The 15,459-nt window shown below is 37.7% G+C and overlaps 1 protein-coding gene across 1 annotated transcript; it reads left to right on the top strand.

Annotated features, from left to right (window-relative positions):
• The first annotated feature begins 5,947 nt into the window (after window positions 1-5,947).
• Window positions 5,948-6,909, top strand: LOC118566771 (piggyBac transposable element-derived protein 4-like). Its single transcript, XM_036150160.1, has 2 exons — window positions 5,948-5,967; window positions 6,024-6,909. Exon 2 carries the CDS (start codon window positions 6,115-6,117, stop codon window positions 6,907-6,909), a length of 795 nt encoding a protein of 264 aa, XP_036006053.1. The 5' UTR covers window positions 5,948-5,967; window positions 6,024-6,114.
• The last annotated feature ends 8,550 nt before the right edge of the window (window positions 6,910-15,459 follow it).

Raw genomic sequence — 15,459 nt, 5'->3', positions numbered from 1 at the left:
TTCTTTGCGACTGGAAGTTTTCTTTATAACATTGGGGATGCTGAACATATTAGTAAGGCTACTGTTTGCAGAGCGGTAAGGAAAGTGTGCCTCGCTCTTAAGCGCTTTCTGAGAATTTTTGTATTGTTTCCTGGGCCCAAACCAGTGAGAGTCATCAAAGAGGAGTTTCACAGGATTACAGGTCAGTGGTGTATAAATCGGTTTAAATTAGGCTAACCTGATAAATTACATTCAGTTAAGAATATCTTGCTGCGACCCCTGGAAGTAACCTAATAATTAGAATTCCCTTTAGGATTTCCGAATGTGGTTGGATGCATTGATGGCACACATATTCCAATCATTGCACCTTCTGAAAATAAAGCGGACTATGTGAACAGGAGATCCATCCACAGTATTAATGTGCAGGTACACTGACAGCCTACTGTTTCTAATGGTCAAAGACTACACCACAATACTGTAACATCTCTCATTCTTTGCACTGTCAAGATCATGTGTGATGCTGCACATATAATTACAAATGTGGAGGCCAAGTGGCCTGGCTCTGTTCATGACTCAAGAATCTATCGGGAGTCAACCCTGAGCAACAGGCTGGAAAGGGGTAAGTAAATGTATATCCTATACACATATTTCAATTTATGCACTTAACACTTACAGTGGTAATTTCTATGCAGCTCTAAAGCAATGTGAACTTTCTTACAGGAGAGATTGATGGCTTTCTGCTGAGAGATAGGGATTACCCATGCCGACCAAATCTTATGGCCCCTTACCCAGAACCTGAACCAGGCCCACAGCAGCGCTTCAATGTGGCACACTGCAGGACGAGAGCCCGGGTGGAGATGACCATAGGCCTGTTGAAAGCACGTTTCCAGTGCCTACGTCACCTCAGGGTAACCCCTGAAAGGGCCTGCGACATTATTGTGGCATGTGTTGTTCTCCATGATATTGCCATAATTAGAGGGGAGCAACACCCTGCCCTACAATTACAAGACCCTGAGGAAGACCCCATCAACCCTGCAGATTTCCAGGATGGAAGGGTAGTCCGGGATATGATATGCCGCAATGTCTTCTCAGATTAATACACATGATATCCACCACCACAAAAAAATGAATAAACCCAAAATCACAGCAATTTATGATGTTCTTTATTTCATACAAATGCAACCACAAAATAAAATAATTAATAAACAAAATCACAGCAATTTATATGGTGTTCTTCATTTGCTATAAAAAAAGCTAATGATTCTACTTCCTAGAATTCATCTGTGACCATACACTCACCTCTGGCTTTAGTTTCAGAATGTCGATTTCCAGATCTGCCTTTTGGATCTGGCGGTCAAAGTATACAAGTTCTTTGCTGTTTTTTTTCTATCTTTTTAATAAGAAGTTTATATAACTCCTTAACTGACAACTGAAAATACATTAGATTAGAGTTACATCATGAATATAGTCTAAAAATCAGAATGAAACTGTGGCATTTACTGTAAATCACTGAACTGTGTCCATTTGAGCAAGTTTATGGACCTTCCTCCTGTTGTTCTTCCACACTCTGGGGGGTAGAGACAAGAATGACCATTTATAGATATAAACTTGGATTCTATAGGCTACTCCACATATAAATGTGAATGTGTAGACATATAATATTAAAATTACCTCTGTAGGCCTGTCTGTGGCAGCAGAAACAGTTTCTTCATCCCCATCATCCTGTGAAGATGAGCATTTCATAGAGTACACTTTATAATACTATTTGTCATAATTGATGGTGTATGGAGTAGGCCGCTGACAACTGAATGGGGTACTGTTGGGGCAGGAGGCTCCAAGAGGCAGATATTATCATCCGAATCTGTTGGGACCAACAAAAAACCCAACCCAAAGTAATATAAATGGAAATATCACATTTAGTCTATATACAAAAAAATAACACTGTAGGTAGACCTCTTACATTTTATGAAGGCACTTAAATCTTCTGCAGTGATGATGAAGTCCCTCCAGGAATTCCCTCAGCCATTAGCCTTCCAGCATTTAGGCTCAGGGCCATCTCTTCTGCATTTGTCAGGGGTGGTGGTGCAGGTCCTCCCCCTTTTTTTACGAGCCTCTGCCTTCTTTCTGTTGGCTGAGTAGAAGTCAAATGAGAATGAACATTTAGACCTATGTCAAAAATGCTGCTGCACTGCTAGACACTGAATGCCATTTAGTCATTTATTATGTCAAATGTTTGTAAAGCCAGGTAGCTACTCTACTCCTATGATGTGCTCAAGGCTTACCTGCTTGAAGTATGTTTTTATATTTCATTTTCAGCTGCTGCCATGTTCTTTTGATGCCTGCAGGATTGCACCTATCCATGAAAATTAAATCAGGTTTAATAAAATACTGTTATTCCAGTTTCACCTCTGATATTATAACAGTTGGGTAAGTTTCTCTAAAATGGTTCTTAATTACTAACTACAAATTTTATCTTCAAGTCTAATTAGATTAATGTAATAATTACTGTCTCTAGAAAGTATTGGTCTACTTACTAATTTGTTTTACTTACTTATTAATTACTTTCTAAATCCCAAATCAACCTCAACCACTTGAACAATATAAGGAGAGACAAGAAACTGCACTTCTAATGCTTGCAAATAAACAATATTCAATTGCATGAATTAATCTTAAATTGACCAAAGTGTGTAACTAGAGGGAGAAAGTTAAATTAAAAATATACCTTTTAAAATTTGATATTAAATCCACTATTGTTTTATAGTCTTTAATTTAATTACAGTATTTAGATGACTTAGTAACTTAATTCATTACACCCAACACTGTATAAAAGTAATTAAAATGTAAACTTACGCATTGACTCGAGCAGCTATTTTCACCCAAGCTAACTCTCCTTCCTTCGCCGCTGCAGTCGTGTTGCTATTTTTTTTAACTCCATGTTCAAATTCTGCATATGCTTGCATAAGCACATCTAGTTCTGCTGGTGAGAAATATGCACACCTTTTTTTGTCTGAAGCTGTTGCCATGGTGACTCGTAATATCTGCGCTCCATTGATAATGGCTTTCTATAGTTGTGGTGCACGCGCTTAACTCAGAGTCAGTCAAGTCAGAGTTGATTGAACTAACTCATTTCAGCTGTTCTGAAACCCAAAACTCAGAGTTTCCCATCTCAGGCTAAGTCAACTCAGAGTTCAAGTTTTAACTCAGAGTTGGTTGAACCTCCTTATTGAAACAGGCCCCAGATCCAAGCAAGGTTAATGGCTTTGTTTATTTTAACAACACATTTCACAGTGGAAACAAGAGCCACTAACCTGTCCCTCTCCCTTTCAGAGGTTTATGTGCCAGTTCCTGAAGTTTCCTTCATCGCTACACCTGTCCTTCAGTAAAACGCATTACTGTGTCTGTCGAATTCTTGGGTCCAAAACCAGTATCATTTCACATGTAACATGGCACAATTTAGTAACATAGGTCAGGTACAATGATCATAACTATGAAGTATGAAATGGCAAATGGGTAAAATGACCCATCCACCAACCAATTTAGAAATGCAATACTTTAGTTGGGTTTAAATTTAGATTTTCAACTTCCATGTTCCATTTCTTCTTCTAAAGTCAAACCAGACGTTTCCTTTTCTCTGGATACTTTTCCTGTAAACTCAACCCTTCAGGCAAACTGGCTCACATTATAATATCATATACAGTAAGTGATGTTACAAAGTTGTACATTCAGGCTCTTTTGTAATGCCCCCAAGTAGTATTATACGGTTATATTGCACCAGATTTTTTCCTTACCAAAAATGTCTTCTCAGATTAAATATAAAATGGTTCCATCGGCCTCAATGGACAATTTATGAGTAACCTTCCGGTCCATACAGTCACAGATAGCATCCATCACAATTCATGGAAAAACGGTGAATAACAGAAATATTAAACGTCCAAAAAGACAGTAATAATCACCAAATGTGCCAGGACATGTGATATAACTGTAATCTGACAGTTCTTATTTGATTAATCTGTATCTACTATGTTGTGCTATCGAAGGAGACCCAGAATGAGGACTTTAATGCTGGACAAGAGGCAGACAAAAACTCACCAAATAAATTTTACCAAGACTAAACAGAGGCTGTTACCAAGCCACAGGATCTTAAAAATTGAAAAGCGAACCTTCCAGAAGGAAACTGGATATTTGAAAGAAACCAGCTTAATCTGAGAGACAACAGAGAAATCAAGTTTATATAATAGGAGTAATTACATGAGTAAATGCTGATGAGCTAATGTGAAACAGAACCGTCTCATGGCAGAGTGAGACAGGATGAGGGCTATTAAGATGAGGCTAGGACAAAATAGCAGCACCAGCAGCAGAAACAAAGCAAAGTCCAAAATCAAAGTCTGGATTCTAAAAATAAAACAAATAAAAGAAGCAGACATCAAAGCCAAAACACATGCAAATAGCATAACGCAAATATGATGTCTGTCAAAACTGTTTATACCCCTGACTTTTTTTTGGCAGTTTTCTAATTATAACCACAAATGTCTACAGAAATTGGATTTTTGTTACAGAGCAACACTGTTGTTAATTAGGAAGTGGAAGAAAATGATTACATGGTTTTCAAAACGTTTTACAAATAAAAATCTAAGAATCGTTTTATTGTATTCGACGCCTCCAAAACAATGCTTCATAGTTTTCACACAATTACAGCTGAAAAGTTTTGTCCAATGTATCTGCCAGCTTTGCATGTCCAAAGAAGACTAAAACCTTTGTTAAATCTGCTTTGCAAAATAGGTCAAGTTAAGTCAGATTGGATGGAGAGTGTAAGTAATCATAATTTATTGAGTCTTCCCTTAAACTCCCATCTGGAATTCATTCTGAGCTTTGATGGAGCCATTTAACACATGAAAATACTTGATGCATTACGTTGCAGCTCTGGCGGTATGTTTAGGGCCACTGTCTGACAGGAAAGTGAACCTCCAAACTTCCCTCATGTCCTTTCTAGCCTCTAACAGGTTTCTTTCAGGATTTCCAGGATTGTATTTAGCTCAACAGCTATTCCCATCAAATCTGAGCAGCTCCCTTGTCCTTCCTGAATAAAAGCATCTCCACATCATGATGCTACCGCCATTGTGTTTCACTGTTGCATTTAGCGTTTTACTTCCACCGCATATAGTGGGTTTTTTTAGGTTTTTTTTATGTATACCAGAAAGTAAAATGTTGATGTTACATAACCAGGGAACTTCCTTGCACATGTTTACTGTGTCCCTTAAATGTATTGTAGCAAATTGCAAGATGACTTCTAATGACTTTTCTTCAACAATGCATTTCTTTTTGACAGTCTTTTATAAAGGCCAGATTTGTGAAGAAAATAATTTCCAGTTTCCCATTTGAAATGCTGATCTCAGCAGCTCCTCCAGAATTGCCATGACTCTCCTGGCTCCTCTCCTTGCCCAGTCTTTCATTTTAGGTGAACAACCATGTCTCAGAGGGTTTGCAGTTGAGCCCTGCTTTAAACATTTCTGCAACTTAATGCATGCCTGTGTTTCCTAGGTCTTCATGTTGCTTTTGGTCAACTAATGTTCTTTAATAAACTCCTGAAGCCTTCACAGAACAGTCATATCTATCCACCTGTGTGCAATATATTACACTCAGGTGGATAAGATTAAATTAGACACAGGTAAACAGGGCAGTTGGTTGCAATGGATTTTATTTACACCACATGTTTAACCCTCCTGTTATGTTACGGGTCAAATTGACCCGTTTTAAAGTTTGAAGATCTAGGAAAAATAGTTAAAAGTATTTTTTCAGCATGAAACTTCTTCTGCTTGCCTTAAATAGTGTAATCAACATATATTCTGAAAATGGTTCATCTCACATATTTGCAACCACCCCCTGCATGTTTATATCACATAGATACTGTTCGGGTCAATTTGACCCAGCAGTCAAACTGGAAGTAAAAGGGTGTTAGAAATGCAACTGTGAGACATGTTTCACCCCAATCTCACTCTCTCTCTCACACACACACACACACACACACACACACACACACACACACACACACACACACACACACACACACACACACACACACACACACTGGATGAAAGGCTGGTGGCATTCAGAGGTCGCTGCCCATTTAGGCAATACATGCCTTCCAAACCAGCTAAATATGGGATAAAAATCTGGGCAGCATGTGATGCAAACACCAGCTATGCATTGAACATGCAGGTTTACACTGGAAAGCCGGTTGGAGGAGCCCCAGAGAAGAATCAGGGCACAAGGGTCGTGCTCGACATGGCACAGGGTCTCAGGGGACAGAACATAACCTGTGACAATTTTTTTACAAACTACAACTTGGGTCAGGAGCTTCTAAAGAGAAAGCTCCCAATGGTCGGAACTGTCCGAAAGAACAGGGCTGAACTCCATGCTGAGCTGCTGGTAATCAAGGACAGGGCCCCTCAATCTTCCATGTTTGCCTTCACAGACACCACAGCCCTAGTGTCTTACTGCCCAAAAAAGTCAAAAAATGTTGAGCTCATGAGCACTCTGCACAAAAATGCTGAAATCAGCACAAGAGAGGACCAGAAACCAAGGATGATCCTTGATTACAATGCCACCAAAGGGGGGGTAGACAACTTAGACAAAGTGACAAGGTCCTACAGCACCGAACGGATGACTGCGCGCTGGCCATTGGTCATCTTTTATAACATGATTGATGTATCAGCCTACAATGCATTTATCATCTGGACGGAGATATTTCCTGACTGGAATGTGTCAAAGCTGTACAAGAGGCGCATCTTTCTCGAGGACCTGGGGAAGGCGCTTGTAACACCGCACATCCAACGGAGGCAGCACCTGCCAAGGACCCCAGCCGCTGCAGCCACGGTGAAGGAGATCCAGGAGAGGACTGCATCAAGTACACCAATGCGTGTAAGTAAGTAAGTGTGTGTGCGTGTTTGTGCATTTGTGTGTATAAGTGTATGAGAGTGAGTTGTGTGTGTCTTGGGATCAGCAAAAAGACACCATAGTAAAGTAATCATGGTCCTCTTGTTTATAGGTTGCTGCTGAGGGGAAAAGAAAGAGGAAGAGGAGCCAGGTCTGCAGGCCATCTGACGATGTCAAGACAAGCATGACCTGCGCAAAATGTGCAAAATTAATTTGCATGAAGCACAGTGTGATGACATGTCACTCGTGTGTTGTGTAGATGTACAGACAAACAGACAGACACACACGCACATACACCTTGTTCATATTGCAATTGCTTATTTGTTGTATTGTATTGCGATTTTGTTAATTTCTGGTTCACAAACAGTGCATGTATGTAAAACAAAATTTAAATGTTAAGTTTCAATGTTGTGTAAAACTATTGTGTTTTATATGTTGGTCTTTCAAAAGAAATAAAGTGGTGAAACATTAAAAAAAGTTTGAACATGCAGGTTTTTAAAAAAAAACGAGTGAATTATCATAACTGGATCATTACCTGTTAAAGGGAAAGGAACACCATTGCACTAAATATTGATAGAATAGTTAGTAATGGAGTTAGTAATGAAATATTAACAATGCTTGTAAGGATTTTTATTGGTTTCAGACATCTTTTGGATAATTAAACATGCGCCGGGTCAAACTGACCCGCGAACAGCATTGCTGTTCCTAACAAATGAACATAACAGGAGGGTTAAGATTTTTATTTATAAAAAGAAAATTGTACAATAAATAAGCATGTAATGTGCATGTAATGCAAATGTAAACCTTATAATTTTCCTTCCATTGAATGTTTTTACACAGCTTTGTGTAAGTCAATCACTTAAAATCCTAATTAAATACAATTAAGTGTGTGGTTGCCATGTGACAAAATGTGAAAAGATTCTGGAAGATGCAAGTACTTTTGCTAGAAACCGTAACATGTGGCTGAAATGTGTTATTTTTGCATTGTCGTTAATGGAAATTAAAACAAAAAAAGACATAAAAATAGATGCTGTTACATATCACAGGTATGAGAAAAAAGGGTTTTCCTTTTCAAACCTCAGATTCTGCCTTTTAATCTTAAAATCCTAAATGGATAAAAAGATTTGCATTAAAATGACCTTTTCAGTGATGCTAACAGTTGATTACCTGACATTATGACAGCGAATGTCTGTTGTGTACTCGCTTGAATGCACGCAAACTTCAAGGATCGCCTAATCCTATAATCAGGTTTAGTTGTTATGTTAAGCCAAAGTCTTTTTGTTCCCCTGGATTGCACCTTTTCAATAACTATCATCAGTGACAGTGTTTTAATGAATACATTTGGCTTCAGTGAACATGGAGCGCTTTATTAAACAAGACAAGACCAAAGGAGAATGTAAACAATGTATGCCAAAGCATTTCATTTAAGGGTATTTTCTTGGTTAAATATTTAATTAGAATGCTTATTTGTGTGGAAATATAAAAGTAGGGTGAAGTGTTTATCAGCAACAGCTCTGAGGATACTGTGGAGCCTTGCAACAAATGAAACAGACCTTGCTCCTTTCATATCAGTTGTTTACGCAACCTCTCTTGCACTCAAAAGGCTTTTCTCAGGTTTAATTTTTTTTCCCAGCATAGTCTTTTGGATACTTTTCTCCTCCAACGCCTCAGTGTTTTCCTCAATTGCTTTCTCTTTCAAACTGGCTCATTTCAAATCTATAATTTGTTTCCCCTGGAGCTGCTGGCTGAGATATTGATAGTTCTCGCACATTATATATATATATATATATATATATATATATATATATATATATATATATATATATATATATATATATATATATATAAATCATCAAAGACTTAAATATTTGCATCTGAAGCAAAATTCATTCTTCACACGAGAAAGGGCAGACTGTCTGTCGTGCATTTAGCTGTTTGTTTTAAAGATATGAATATATTTGTGATAGTTTAACATTTACAAGATTGTGGATTTGGCAGAACAGGCCTGATTAAATTAAAACATTCAACAAGACACTTAGTTCCGACTGGGAAAATACTGATCTATTTGTGGTGGGCCTGTGGATATAGCTTTTGAAAGTTTATATATTATCTTGATCATTATGTCTTGTAATGCATATTTAATATAATTACCAGGGTGTATGCGAAGAGAAGAATCTCATTTAAAGAAGAAATGTGTAATCATAACAATAATATTAAGTTTGGTTCGGATCTTGTATGTTTTATTTGTAAATTACTGACATACTACTTTTTTCTGTTTCATCTTAAACAGTGTTTTTTTAACGGCATTTATGCTTCAATAAAACATTAAGTGGGATAGAGAAACATGTACAGAAATAAGCATGGACAGCGTTAAAGTGAAAATATTTCCTCCTTGCTGATTTCTTCCTTCTTTCTGTTTTGTCACACTTTAATATTTCTGATAACTAACCAATTTTTAATATTAAATATAACTTGAGTAAGTAAAATGAATTTTTCAACTGATGATTTTATTATCAATGGGAAAGAAAAACTGTCTAAGGCGGCATGGCTGTGCGTAAAAATGGAACTGCTCGATAAACCTAACAGGTTGTTGTTCTGCTGCTACCAACAGTTTGTAAAAACTGGTAATTAGTCTTTTACATTGCCGTGGTTGAAACGTTGCCCACTACTCTTTGCAGAAATGTTTAAATGTAGCCACTATGGAGGGCTTTAAAAGCATGAATGGCCTGCCTAAAGCAGTGCAGCATCTCAAATGGAGTTAAGTTCGGACTATCACAAGGCCAATTTAAAAACTTTATTTTGTTTATTTAAGCTATTCAGTAATGGACATGCTGATGTGCTTTGTATTGTTGTCCTGCTGCATAGGCTAAATTCTTAAAGTCCCAAACTTCTGACCGGGCACTCTTTTTCAGGATTTGCTAGTAGGGAGCAGAATTATGGTTCCATTAATAATGGCAGGCTGTCCACGTCCTAATGAAAGAAAGCAGCACTGCAACCTCACACTACCACCACAATGCCTGACTGTCAGAATGATGTTTTTCTGTGAAATGTCAATTTTATCTAATCAGTGTACTGACTATTTTCTTAATAGGATTTTAATAGGATCAACAGGATGTTTTTGTTTTTCTTTTGGCAAATTGAGACAGGCCTTTGTTCTTCCATTAGCAGTGGTACTATCCTTGGTTTTGTTCCATGGATACCATTTTTGTCCAATCTTTGATTAGTAATTCATGAGCACTGGGCGTAAAAACCTGGAGGTTGGCGATCCTTTAGATGGATGTTCAGGGTTCTTTTTTGACATCCTGAAAAAAGGTTGCTGGAATAATTTTGGTAGGCTGGCCGTTCCTGGGAAGATTGTCCACTGTTTCATGTTTTCATCATTTGTGTAAAATTGCTTTCAGCCTTAGAAATGTATGTAACCCTCTCCAGGCTGGTAGATGTCATCGTGTTCGTTTCTCATCATTTTTTTTTTTTTTTTTTTTTTTACATCAGGACATACTGTGTTGTCTCTTCATGTTGTTCACACAAATTCTATTAAAGTGATTTATTGATTGGACGAGTCAGACAGTGATCAGGCCTGGATGTGGTAGATAAACTTAAAACAGAATCTGGTTAATTGTAGTGAATTTGCAGGTCAGTATATTTTCACACAGGGCTGGGTCGGTTTAGATAGCTCTTTTCCCCCTTTCTTTCATGAAATCATAGTTTAAAAAAAATGCTTTTTGGGGTTGCATTGACCTGTCTGTGATAACATATTTTGAAGATCTGAGATATTCAAGTGTGATTAAAAACAAGTAAGCTATAAGGGACAAATACATTTTATGCCACTGTATTCCAGTTTGTAACAATAGATTTAAGAATATTACACACTTCTAGTGCGTGAAGCCCACTGACAGAATAAGTGAATTAGAAAATAGTTTAATTAACTAATCACAAGAAACATCATGGATCATAATAAAGCATAAGAAATTACTGCCTGACATAAATCAGTTACCCAATAATCATGTCTCCCCACTGAGTTCTTTCCAAACAGGATTTCTTCAGATCCACAAATAAGAGACTGAGTTGTTAATGCTGGTTATCAACATCAGGTTCAGTTAACATTTGACTCACTGGCTTCGTGACCTCCCCTTACAGAATACCATCTGAGGTAAACGTTTTAAATCTGTCAGTGGAAAGTAATACAGCTGCTGCACAGCAGACCTGGAGTCTGAAAGGTGAGAGTCCAAAACCAGTCAAGTCAAATCTTTTTCACCATGCTGTAATCTTTAAGGTCCAGACAGAAGGTCATCTTCTAATGTTCGTATGACATGGATGAACATTTTTACTGCACTGTATGTACCGTCTGATTATATGCTTCTTTGGCAACAACTGCGGTATTAAACCAGATGTTAATCTTTAATTACACCCCATTTTCTTGTTAGTAGATTACTGTTTATGACAGCACATATCACAACCAATGTGATTCCAAATTTCTGACTTGTATTACTGTAAAGGATGCTGTAAATAACAAATTACAACATAAAAAAGGTAGTTTTAAATTTCGTTATTAAAAGTTGTTGATGTCTCCACCTTTAACAGATAAATATAGATTAAATTTATTAAGAAGTCTGTGTTTCAAATGCTGTAAAACACATGCTAGATGTGTTAAATGGCAGGATTTACAAATTTTTCGCAGAAATAAAACTACATGCTTCCAAGCTATATTTCTGCTTCAGTATTACCAAACTTGCATAAGAACCAGTTGCCATGTTTGAAAAAGGGGATATGGCTCTCTGCCTATGGTGGCAATGTGTGGCTGGGATGGCAGGAGTCTTTTTGTAAGCTATTTTGTAAGTAGACCATCTAGCTTTCCTTATATTGACATGCTTATCTCGACCTGTCTGGTTCCTGTTTTCTCTTGCCTGCCTTGACCCTGTCTGATTCTCATGTTGGCTTCTGATCTCTGGACATCGACCTCCTGCCTTGTCTCTTGACCCAGTGTGTCTGTCTCTGCCCCTGTTTGGATTCAGCTGCCATTTGTTTAGTATGACCCAAGCCTGGACCAGTCTCCTGCCTTTGCCCCGCTTGGAAACCCATGCACAGTTTGTGTGTGTGTGTGTGTGTGTGTGTGTGCGGCAGTGTTGTATAAAGTACTGAAATCTCGGAGTCAAGTAAAAGTATAGGTACCTCTCCAAAATATGACTTTGGTAAAAGTCCAAGTCACTGACTGAAATGTTACTTGACTAAAAGTTTTAAAGTATCTGAAATGTATTGTACTTAAGTATGAAAATTACTGTAAAAATAGATGTACTCAAGTCATGTAATAAAAAGTATAAGTAAAAAGTAAAACAAAGCAAATGCAGTTTGAATGACATTTTTTAGATTTTGGTAAACTTTGAAAGTCAAACTCTCTTAAAATAATATAAACAGCCAAGTGCAGGAGAAATTTAGACCAAGTTTAGACAGAAAATACAGCCTTTTTGTAAGCTTTCAGTTTTCCTTCTTCAAGTAAGGTCAGTGCTATGCACTTTAAAATTGTACACAACCAAGTGCAGGCAAAGGGGGTGTATACTAAGAACATGGTTAAGTGATAAAGTGATAGTTAACCTACAGGAAGTGGTAAATTTGCTGATAGATACACCTGTGGTTGCAGGTATCATTTAGTTAAGAAAATTAGGACTCTCTGCTATTAGATGCTTTACCTATACCACAAGGTTAATTTAACCTGTTTACTACTGAACCAGCTTCTTATCCTGTTGGTGGTGATGAACAAGCCCAGGCAAGTCCCGACTTTGTCGCAGTCAATCAGTAGGTGGGGTCAAAACACTTGCGTGCGTGAGTCTCTCTCTCTTTTTAGTAACTAAACCAAACATTGAAAATGTATTGGAGTAAAAGTATGCATTTAGGTTCAGAAATCTAGTGAAGTAAATGTAAAAGTTATCAAAAAAATGTATACTCGAGAAAAGTATAAAGTACTCCAAAATATACTTAAGTACAGTAGTGAAGTATTTTTACTTCATTATACAACACTGGTGTGCGCCTTCTGTTACCGATTATGTCACCTGGATCCCAGATTCCCTTCTCACCTAGCCCCTCTGGAAACTTCAGCCCTGTGTGTGTGTGTGTGTGTGTGTGTGTAACTGGGTGAAAGAGAGAGAGATTAAATTTGTGTAGGGTGGAAAGAGGGGGCTTACCCAGGGTGCCATTTATCTTAGAATCACAACTGACAAGAAATCTGGATCTTTAATTTATTTTCCTGTTCATCCGCTACACAGCAGATGTCTCCATCTACTCCCCAGTTTGTGATCTTCTGAAGTTCTCAAATCTCTCACTATTAGTTGGCTCACAGGTGAGGATGACTCAGACTACAGACAGTGGACACATGACTTTTGCCAATGGAACCATCTCTGAAACAACATAAAGAAAACCCACAATACTTTGCGTGACATGACGTATAAGCACAGCCCACATCACGGAAATTAACGAAAATGTCTGGAGAGAAGGACGCATACACTTGATAGTTCATTTTCAGAAGGCTGCAGACTTATATCATACATGTTTGTTTCTGTGACATAATGACGTGAAAGGACTCTGCTGAAAACAGACTCCGTGGAGGGATCTTGTAGATTGCTGGAGCAGCATCATATATACAGCTGTGAGTAAATGGTTATCGGGAAAGCTCTTTCTGTCTTAGGATGCCCCCTAAACCCAGCGCTAAAGGACCCTGGCAAAAACTACATCACTGTTGGACATTATCTCTCACTAAATGCACTGAGCTGTTGCAGAGCTGGAGAGCTCTTTCGGCGAGGGACTGCTGCATCCTAAATGCACAAAAGACGATTGTTATCACAGATCCTTCCTCCCAGCAGCGGTTAGAATTTATAACCAGTACTGCGCCCAACAAACTCAATAAGTATTGACTATCTCTGCATAGTGAAATAGTCAACACTTCTCACTATGCAGTGAGAAGTATTGTGGGTTTTTTTCTGTCTTTTTTATTCTTTTTAACAGTCTGTTGGTGTGTTTCGTGCATAAATGTACATAGATGTTTTACACAGTCTGTTCGTCGTAGATGTACACCTTTAATATTTTTGATTATGCAAATTTTAATAACTGGTATTTCTTTTCTTATGTTGAAAATATGCTCTTTGATGTTGGTGCACCTGAATTTCCCCACTGAGGAACAATGAAAGATATTTCTGTTATTTTCTATTCCATGGTCCAGCTGCACATATTTTAAAAACAGACACCCTCTTAGAGGAAGTGCGTTACATAGCTTTACTTCTGGTGGAATGTGTGACAATACTAATAGGCTTGAGATATAGCTTCAACCCTCAGGTATGAAAAACATTGCTTTGACCTAGATGATCCCTGTTTGTTGCTTCCATTAAAAAAAATAGTTGGGAGCATGAAACCTTGTGTGCACAGTAAGAAGAGAAGCTCACAAAAAGAGTTCCTCGATCTACATCTAACCCAGTCACAGGCAGTATGCTCCTTTATTAAACTGTGACATGAGGGTGTTCATCACTACAATGAAATCAGGAAATAGTAGTTCAACATTTGTTCAGGGTACCATACTACAGGCTCTTCTAGCATTCAAAAGAGACTAGAGGAAGCATAATGAAACTAATACTCTGGTCCAAAGATGACATCTTCTGTCTTGCCAGAATTAAGGTAGGAAAATATCAGATATAGGTCTGTAATAACCTATATCTAATCTTCTTTTCTTATCTAAAATTCTTGAGAAAATAGTTGCTAATAAAGTATGTGACCATTTACAAAGTACTTACCTATTTGAAGAGTTTCAGTCAGGCTTCAGAGCTCACCATAGCATGGCGAAACAGCTCTGTTGAAGGTCACTAATGATATTCTCATGGCCTCAGATAACAGACTTGTGTCAGTACTTGTCCTGTCAGATCTCAGTGCTGCATTTGATACAGTTGATTACAAAATTCTACTAGAAAGATTATAACATACTCTATGGATTAAGGGAAAAGCATTAAGATGATTTAAATATTATTTGCAAGACAGATTGCAGTTTGTTCATGTTAATAACAAATCTTCTTCAAACTGCAGGGTCACTTGTTGAGTACCACAGGGTTCAGTAATTGGGCCAATTCTCTTTCCTATATATTAATAATACATTTTTGTAGTGGTAAAGTTGTTGTTTCAATTTGTTTGTTTTTACCATTTCTTTGTTTCTTTGTTTGTTTTTCTTAACAACCTTTCCCACCTTGGGTGTCCAATACTGTGGTCTGACCCGTTAAATTAAATCCGGGAGATGATTATTGTGTGTCCTTTGATGGTTTATTGTAACAAATTAAACTTGAGTATAACAAAAGATCAGTCCAAGTTTGCAGTGCCAATCACGGTCAATGACTGTCTCAGCTTGTATCAGAAACAGCTGCTGTCCCGCATCACAGCCCTTTAAAGGCGCAGTTCCCGCCTTCACCTATAGGTGGAAACATGGAAACAAACTGGCATAGAAATTAAGATATACAGTATGTTGTCAAATAATTAAAATAAACAAATGGCTCCTAAAATTTTATTTAAAAGGCACCTTTC

The sequence above is a fragment of the Fundulus heteroclitus genome, chromosome 18, assembly GCF_011125445.2.
Source record: "Fundulus heteroclitus isolate FHET01 chromosome 18, MU-UCD_Fhet_4.1, whole genome shotgun sequence".
NCBI lineage: Eukaryota > Metazoa > Chordata > Actinopteri > Cyprinodontiformes > Fundulidae > Fundulus > Fundulus heteroclitus.
The sequence above is the reverse complement of the archived record's forward strand: the minus strand, read 5'-3'. Positions and strand labels throughout refer to the sequence as shown.

Bases quoted from the DNA above. Each gene is read 5' to 3' on its own strand.
- LOC118566771 (XM_036150160.1), top strand. From the start codon at position 6,115: ATGCCTTCCAAACCAGCTAAATATGGGATAAAAATCTGGGCAGCATGT.